Genomic DNA, 8,582 nt, shown 5'->3' with positions numbered 1-8,582 from the left:
GCCAGTGCAACTGCTTATTTTAGGGATTTTCCGGGATAGGGAGGGGAAGTGGAAGGAATCAGGAAGTAGGGGAGAAAGGCTGGGAGGGTGGAAGTTAGGGATCTAGGGGAAGTTTTGCTGATTTAGGGGTGCGGGTGAGGAAGGTGCTGGATGGAGTTAAGTGAAGGATAGGATGTCTGTCGGAGGATGCCCTAAGTCCTCCCAGCCCCATTTACTCACGGTGGCAGCCGCGACACTCCAGTCTATCAGAGATCCGCCGGGATGGAGAGCCAGGAGGGCAGGGGCTGCCCCGCTCGGGGTAGGGGGAGGCCGGGGGGGCCGGAGGCCGGGACGAGTGCAATATTGGCAGGGGAAAGAACAACACTGCACCGCGTCCCGTCCCTCCCGCCCGCCCGGGATCCCGGGATCCCGCTCCCCACCGCCTGAAGCCGGCCCGACCAGGGAACGCGGGGCGCGTTGGGGAGCTGGGTTCACCTTGGAGGCCAGAGAGACTTGGCGCCCGGAAGGCGAAGGGAATGGTAAAGGGGAGGGGGTAGGGAGAATGGAGTTCGCAGAGTCCCGGAAGGCCGCTTTCCGACGCTCGGGCGTTGCGCGCGCTTGCTCTTTAAATACTCAGACTGCGCGGCGCGGAGCCGTCGCCATGGTGACGCGTGTCCCAGCAACCGAACTGAATGGCTGTTGCCTGGCAATGTCGGGAGTTGCGGTTTGTTGCCGCCCACCTAGCTACTCGGGTTTTCTTGCGCCTGGGAGTCGGGGGCTCCCCGCCTTCCCGGCCCGCGAGTCCGGGCGCGCTGACGTCAGACGCCCCCACCCCGCCCCGCGCCCGCCCCTGGGTCTTGCCGCGCACAAAGCCTCGCCTCCCGGGCCCGAGAGGCGCGTGGGTGGGAGCGGTGGTCTCTCCCCCGGTGACCCGATGCTCTCCAATCCCGCGCCTCGCTGAAGTGTTTTTAAAGTGTTCCTTCCAATCTGTGTCGTTGGTGCTGAGAACTGTTTCCCAAATACAGTCGGAACTGCTTTTGTCGGCCATACCGCAGCAAGCGACGGCTGGACCCAAGTTCCACGTGCCGCCGCGGCCCAGGATAGCTTCCTCTGGCGCACTGCTGGCCGCGCACACCTCTCGGTTCTCGCTCATTGAGCACCTCCCGTGTCCTTTTGCCCCTCACTGCGTGCCTACCTGTCCCCAATACCACTCTGCTCCCCAAAGGATAGTTCTGTGCCCCTAAATCCCATTCTGTCACCCCACCTACTCTCTGCCTCTTAAGTACATAACGGCCCACACAGAACGTGTCCAACTCCCCCGACCACGTTCCAGTGTCCTCTCCCACATACCTTGGTGCCCCTTCCACGTACCTCAGGACCCCACCCGCTCGGCTCCACTTCCTCCAGACGCCACCACCACGCCCTCCCGGAGTGCCCCTCCTAAAGCTCCCAGCCCTCCACCATGCTGTGCGTTCCTCCCTCCCTGGCCACGGCAGTGACCCTTCTCTCCCGGGCTCTGCCTCCCTCTCGCGGAGTCTCTCTGCCTCACTTAGGTAGCGAGCGCTGCCCTAACTCCTCTCCATCCGGTCCGAGCGGCCCCTCAGCCGACGCGGTCCGGCCCCGCAAGGCTCCTGGTGACCACTAGAGGGCGGGAGCTCCTGGTTAGCAGAGGAGGGTGGCAAGGAACGACTCTAGGGTTCATCAGAGCCCAGGTTTCCTCCTTTAAGTGGAAATTTCTTCCCCCACTCCCTTCTCGGGAGAAACCCAAGCAGGGAACCCAGGGTCCTGGAAAGTCCTGCTGGGGCGGGGACTATGGGTTTCAGGGTAGAAACTGCGTGTGGAACGGGACAGGGAGCGGTTAGAAGGGTGGGGCCATTCCGGGAAGTGTTGGGGGCAGGGAGCCCAAAACTAGCCCCTATTCCACTCATTATCCAGCCCTCTTACTTCTTCTCGGCCCCGCTCTGCTTCAGTGGGTCCAGGGAACGCCGGGAAGTGGAGTGGGAGACCTCAGGGGGGCTTTCTGGCTTTGCTGTCCAGGACCTACCCGGCCGTGTTCCCCCTTCCCACCTTAGTTGTTGCCCTGAGGCCAAAACTAGAGCCCAGGGGCCCCAGGTTCCAGACTGGCCCTCTGCCCTTCCCCCTGGAGCCAGGAAGTGGTTGGTGAAAGGGGGAGGCCAGTTGGAGAACAAATGGGGTTGTCAGGGGGTTGAGTGATTGGAGCCCATTCCCTACCCAGGAACCGTTGGGGAGGAGTAGGAAGAGGTAGAAGGTAGGGAAGGGGGAGGGGGCGGGGTTTTGTCACCTGTCACCTGCTCCGGCTGTGCCTAGGGCGGGCGGGGTGTGGGGGGGACCGGTATAAAGCAGCAGGCGCCTGTGCCCGCTCCACCTCTCAAGCAGCGCCTGCCTGAGTCTGTTCTGCCCCCTCCCCACCCAGTTCACCACCACCATGACACCGGGCATCCAGTCCCCTTTCTTCCTACTGCTGCTACTCATAGTGCTTACAGGTGAGAGGCACAAGGGGGGAGTGGGCTGCCCTGCTTAGGTGGTCTTTGTGCTCTTTCTGTGGGTTTGCTCCCTGACAGATGGCATCATGAAAGGCAAGAATTGCAGACAGAGGCTGCCCTGTCTGTGCCAGGATGAGGGAGAGACTAAGGACAGGCTGAGAAGAGGTACCCCTCACCCTGTGAGTGGGTGCCAGGGGCAAGCAAATGTCCTGAAGAGAAGTCTCAGGGGAAAGGAGCAGGAAGAGGGAAGGCTTAGGAGGGAGAAATGCACAGGCCAGCAGCTGAGGCCTGTGAGCAACGAAGGAGGAGGTCGCAGGTAAGGAGCCGGCAAACCAGGGGCTGCCTGAGGCTGCCCACTCCCCAGTCCTCTGGTATTATTTTCCTGGTGGCTAGAGCTTATATTTTCTTCTTTTGTCCTCCAACCCAACCCTGTGACTTCAACTTCTTACAGCTGCCACAGGTTCTGATCATGCAAGCTCTCCCCCAGGAGGAGAACAGATGGGGACTACCCACAGGAATTCAGCACCCAGCTCTACCAGGAACGTTGTGAGTGTGACCAGCAGTGGCATCTCCAGCCATAGCCCTGGTTCAGGCTCCTCCATTCAGGGACAGAACCTGACCCCGGCCCCAGCCACCACACTAACCTCAGGTTCGGCTGCCACTGGGGGACAGGATGTCTCCTTGACCCCAGCCTCCGGCTCCACCACTGCTCCAGCCCACCATGGCACCTCAGCCACGGACACCGGGCCAGCCTCCGGCTCCACCACCACTCCAGCCCACCATGACACCTCGGCCACGGACACCGGGCCAGCCCCAGGCTCCACCGCTGCTCCAGCCCACCATGGCACCTTGGCCATGGACACCGGGCAAGCCTCCGGCTCCACCACCGTTCCAGCCCACAGCTCCACCACCACTACAGCCCACCATGGCACCTCGGCCACGGACACCAGGCCAGCCTCTGGCTCCACCACCGCTCCAGCCCACCATGGCACCTTGGCCACGGACACCAGGCCAGCCTCTGGCTCCACCACCGCTCCGGCCCACCATGGCACCTTGGCCATGGACACAAGGCCAGCCTCTGGCTCCACCACCGCTCCGGCCCACCATGGCACCTTGGCCACGGACACCAGGCCAGCCTCTGGCTCCACCACCACTCCAGCCCACCATGACACCTTGGCCACGGACACCGGGCCTGCCCCAGGCTCCACCACCATTCCAGCCCACCATGACACCTTGGCCACAGACACCGGGCCAGCCCCAGGCTCCACCACTGCTCCAGCCCACCATGGCACCTCAGCCACGGACACTATGCCAGCCTCTGGCTCCACCACCACTCCAGCCCACCATGACACCTCGGCCACGGACACCGGGCCAGCCCCAGGCTCCACCACCATTCCAGCCCACGGCTCCACCACCACTCCAGCCCACCATGACACCTTGGCCACAGACACCGGGCCAGCCCCAGGCTCCACCACTGCTCCAGCCCACCATGGCACCTCAGCCACGGACACTATGCCAGCCTCTGGCTCCACCACCACTCCAGCCCACCATGACACCTCGGCCACGGACACCGGGCCAGCCCCAGGCTCCACCACCATTCCAGCCCACGGCTCCACCACCACTCCAGCCCACCATGGCACCTTGGCCACAGACACCGGGCCAGCCCCAGGCTCCACCACCATTCCAGCCCACGGCTCCACCACCACTCCAGCCCACCATGGCACCTCGGCCATGGTCACAGGGCCAGCCTCCGACTCCACTACCACTCCAGCCCACCATGGCACCTCCGCCATGGACACTGGGCCAGCCTCCGGCTCCACCACTGCTCCAGCCCACCATGGCACCTCGGCCACGGACACCGGGCCAGCCTCTGGCTCCACCACTGCTCCAGCCCTGGGCTCCACCGCCACTCCAGCCCACAGCTCCACCACTGCTCCAGCCCACCATGGCACCTCGGCCACGGACACCGGGCCAGCCCACCATGGCACCTTGGCCACAGACACCGGGCCAGCCTCTGGCTCCACCACTGCTCCAGCCCTGGGCTCCACCACCACTCCAGCCCACAGCTCCACCACTGCTCCAGCCCACCATGGCACCTCGGCCACGGACACCGGGCCAGCCTCTGGCTCCACCACTGCTCCAGCCCTGGGCTCCACCGCCACTCCAGCCCACAGCTCCACCACTGCTCCAGCCCACCATGGCACCTCGGCCACGGACACCGGGCCAGCCTCTGGCTCCACCACCGCTCCAGCCCACCATGGCACCTCGGCCACAGACACCGGGCCAGCCCCAGGCTTCACCACCGCTCCAGCCCACCATGGCACCTCGGCCACGGATACCGCTCCTGCCCACCATGGCACCTTGGCCACAGACACCGGGCCAGCCTCTGGCTCCACCACTGCTCCAGCCCTGGGCTCCACCACCACTCCAGCCCACCATGGCACCTTGGCCACGGACAACGGGCCAGCCCCTGGCTCCACCACCGCTCCAGCCCACCATGGCACCTCGGCCACGGATACCGCTCCAGCCCACCATGGCACCTTGGCCACAGACACCGGGCCAGCCTCTGGCTCCACCACTGCTCCAGCCCTGGGCTCCACCACCACTCCAGCCCACGGCTCCACCACTGCTCCAGCCCACCATGGCACCTCGGCCACGGACACCGGGCCAGCCTCTGGCTCCACCACCGCTCCAGCCCACCATGGCACCTCGGCCACGGACAACGGGCCAGCCCCTGGCTCCACCACCACTCCAGCCCACCATGGCACCTCGGCCTCAGGCTTGACATCAGGCTCAGCTTCCACTTTGGTGCACAATGGCACCTCTGCCAAGTCTACCACAACCCCAGGCAGCAGGAGTACTCCATTCTCAACTCCCAGCCACCCTTCTGATACTCCTGCCACCCTTGCCAGCCATAGCACTCAGCATAGCATAGTACCTCCTCTCACCTCCTCCAATCACAGCACTTCTCCCCAGTTGTCTACTGGGGTCTCTTTATTTCTCCTGTCTTTTCGCATTTTGAACCTCCAGTTTAACTCCTCTCTGGAAGATCCCAATAGCAACTATTACCAAGAGCTGCGGAGAAACATTTCTGGATTGGTGAGTATCAGTCTTTCCTTCCCCATGCTCCCCTGAAGCAGCCTTCAGAACTGTCCACACCCTTTGCATCAAGCCTGAGTCCTTTCCCTCTCACCCCAGTTTTTGCAGATTTATAAACAAGAGGATTTTCTTGCCCTCTTCAATATCAATTTCAGGTACAGTTCTAGGACTCAGTGGTGGTTGTCATGATCGTAGGGAGGGACTGGTGCACCAGGGTTGGGGGAGAGTGTTGAGCCAGAGCTGCGACCCGTGGCTGAAGTGCCCATTTCCCTGTGACCAGGCCAGGATCTGTGGTGGTAGAATCGACTCTGGCCTTCCAAGAAGGCACCACCAGTGCCCGAGACGTGCAGATGCAGTTTGATGAGCGTAAAATGGAAGCAGCCTCTAGATATGACCTGAACATCTCAGCAGCCAGCGGTGAGGCTGGCTGAGCCCGCACCGTGCCGCCCCTCTCCCTCCTGTGTCTGGGTCCCTGCTCTTTCCTTAGTCCTGGCAGCAGGAGGGGCACCTCCTTTGGGAGACTGCCCTAACCAACCACTGCTTTTCCTTTTAGTGCGTGATGTGCCATTTCCTTTCTCTGCCCCGTCCGGGGCTGGGGTGCCAGGCTGGGGCATTGCGCTGCTGGTGCTGGTCTGTGTTCTGGTTGCACTGGCCATCATCTATCTTGTTGCCTTGGTAAGTGCAGTCCCTGGCCCTGATCAGAGCCCCGCTGCTAGAAGGCACTCCGTGGCCCACCATAACCTCCTGTATCCCCAGGCTGTCTGGCAGTGCCGCCGAAAGAACTACGGGCAGCTGGATATCTTTCCAGCCCGGGCTGCCTACCATCCTATGAGCGAGTACCCCACCTACCACACCCATGGGCGCTATGTGCCCCCTGGAAATACCAGTCGTAGCCCCTATGAGGAGGTGAGGTTGGGCCCCATAGGGTGGGGGAGGCAGAGGCTTTGGGTTGGCAAGGGTTCTGAAGGGGGTACTTGGAAAACCCAGAGAGCTTGGAAGAGGTGAGAAGTGGCATGAAGTGAGCAGGGGAGGGTCTGGCAAGGATGGGGGGTGGAGGTCAGAAGAGTTCTGGAGGACAGGCCTGGGAGGAGACCACGGAAGAAAGGGGCCCTCAAGAGGGAGTGGCCCCACTGCCAGAATTCCTAAAAGAGCATTGGCCATCTGCATTCATGCTGGCTGGCGCTGGCTGAACTGGTGCCACCACGGCAGTTTTTTTTTTTTGCACCCAGAGGCAAAATGGGTGGAGCACTATGCTCAGGGGAGCCCTTCCTGAAGAGTCATAGGGGTGAGCCCCTGTGCCCCTAATCATCTCCTAGGAATGGAGGGTAGACCAAGAAAGGCTGGTGTAAGGGGAGGTTTCCTATGTAGAGGAAGAAGTGTCAGCAGACCAGGTGAGACTGGGTGCCAGTAGCATTCTTGGGAGCTTCAAGGAAGCAAGGAACCCTCCCTCCTTCCTCTCCTGGCCTTTCTCTATGGAACCTAGTAAATAATTACTGCAGCCACCTGAGGCTGGAAAACCACTCTGAGTGGGGGAGGAGAGAGGAGTTTATTTTTCTTGCTCCTATTTTCCTCCTCCTGGAGACCTCCCTCTCTGTTTCACAAAGACCCAGATACACACACACACACACACACACACACACACACACACCCCTCCTTGGGCTGGAACAGCAGAGAATGGAGGGACAAGGGGCTGCAAGGGAGGCCAAGGGGGCTGATTAGAGCGGAGGAGGAGTGAAGGGAAGCAGGGGGAGGAGGACAGCCCTGTTTACAGTCACCTGGCTGGTGGGGTGGCAGGTGCTCTCTCCAACTTAACCCTTTGAGAGCTGTCCAGGACCCTGGACAGATTACCCAGCTTGGGGTGCCATGCAGGGGCTCTGGGAGGTACCTTCTGCTTCTCACCTGGGATCTCTTTTCCTTCCACCCAGGTTTCTGCAGGTAATGGTGGCAGCAGCCTCTCTTACACAAACCCAGCGGTGGCAGCCACTTCTGCCAACCTATAGGGGCACGTCGCCTGCTGAGCTGAGTGGTCAGCTAGTGCTAGTCCGCCCCACTCCGGCTCTTCAGGGCCAGAGCCCCCACACCCTGTTCTGGGCTGGTGAGCTGGGAGTTCAGGTGCGATGCTCACAGCCTCCCTCAGAGGCCTCACTAAGTTCCTGGACCCTTCTCGGCCTGTGGAAGGGTCCATGCCTGCCCCTGAGGGCTTATGTCTGGGGAGTGGTGCAGTGGGAGCTTCCAGGAGGACTGGTCCAGAGACCCCAGAGATGGCAGGAACCTGGACAGGACTGAATAAAACATGATCTCCCACTGTACCAACTTCTGATCTTTCATCTGTGACCTGTGGGCAGCAGGGCGGTCAGAATGTGTGTGAGGGGCCTGGGGGAGGAGACAGGGAGGCCAGGAAGCAGGAAGGAGCAGGTTTGTTTGAGAAGCAGGAGATGTGAGGAGGAGGTGACGCTGGGGAGGAGGGGTGGCCTGGGGAGCCACCTCTGGCTGACCCTGGCAGCACAAGAGGAAGGAGGAAACGAAACCCAGGCGGGTTTTGGAGGGCTAGCGTGACTGGGCTCCGTGAGCCAGTGGCTCTCCCTTGGCATTGCCCGGCCCATATTCTCCTCTCCCCTTGGCACGGTGCCCCCAGGTGCCTCTATTCTCAGCTGCCTAGGTGTGAAGTAAATCCTAGGGCAGTGATAACAGCCCAGAGTCAACAGGGCTGAGATAAGCATGGGCCAGTCAGATCCGGGCGCTGGCACCAGGCCCGGCCCCCACCTGACCCTGGCTGCCCCACCAGCGCACTGCCCCTGGGGTGGGCTCTGCAACACCCTGGGAATGGGGAAGTGGTTCTGGTCTCCTGACCCGTTTGGGCCCAGGCATGTTGCCTGTCCCCTCAACCGCATTCCCCCAGGGCCTGGGCGCCACCTGCCCAGACACCCTGGCTGGGGCCTGCCGCCAGCAGCCGGAGAGCTACATCCCCTGGCGGTTGTGGTGGGCTCAGGCCAGGCTGGG

At 62.1% G+C, this 8,582-nt stretch overlaps 1 protein-coding gene across 2 annotated transcripts; it reads left to right on the top strand.

Moving 5' to 3' along the window:
• Positions 1-2,363: 2,363 nt before the first annotated feature.
• On the top strand, positions 2,364-7,891 carry MUC1 (mucin 1, cell surface associated). 2 transcript variants are annotated; one of them, XM_008984528.5, is made up of 7 exons: positions 2,364-2,483; positions 2,935-5,582; positions 5,682-5,737; positions 5,863-5,999; positions 6,136-6,257; positions 6,339-6,488; positions 7,508-7,891. In XM_008984528.5, the coding sequence occupies exons 1-7, from the start codon at positions 2,426-2,428 to the stop codon at positions 7,580-7,582; spliced, it is 3,246 nt and encodes a 1,081-aa protein (XP_008982776.2). In that variant the 5' UTR covers positions 2,364-2,425; the 3' UTR covers positions 7,583-7,891. The 2 variants fall into 2 exon arrangements, with proteins under 2 accessions (XP_008982776.2, XP_035135701.1); XM_035279810.3 differs by lacking the exon at positions 5,863-5,999 and having other exon boundaries at positions 2,935-3,029; positions 5,533-5,582; positions 7,508-7,713.
• Positions 7,892-8,582: the final 691 nt, after the last annotated feature.

The sequence above is a fragment of the Callithrix jacchus genome, chromosome 18, assembly GCF_049354715.1.
Source record: "Callithrix jacchus isolate 240 chromosome 18, calJac240_pri, whole genome shotgun sequence".
NCBI lineage: Eukaryota > Metazoa > Chordata > Mammalia > Primates > Cebidae > Callithrix > Callithrix jacchus.
This window is presented reverse-complemented; position numbering and strand designations above follow the sequence as displayed.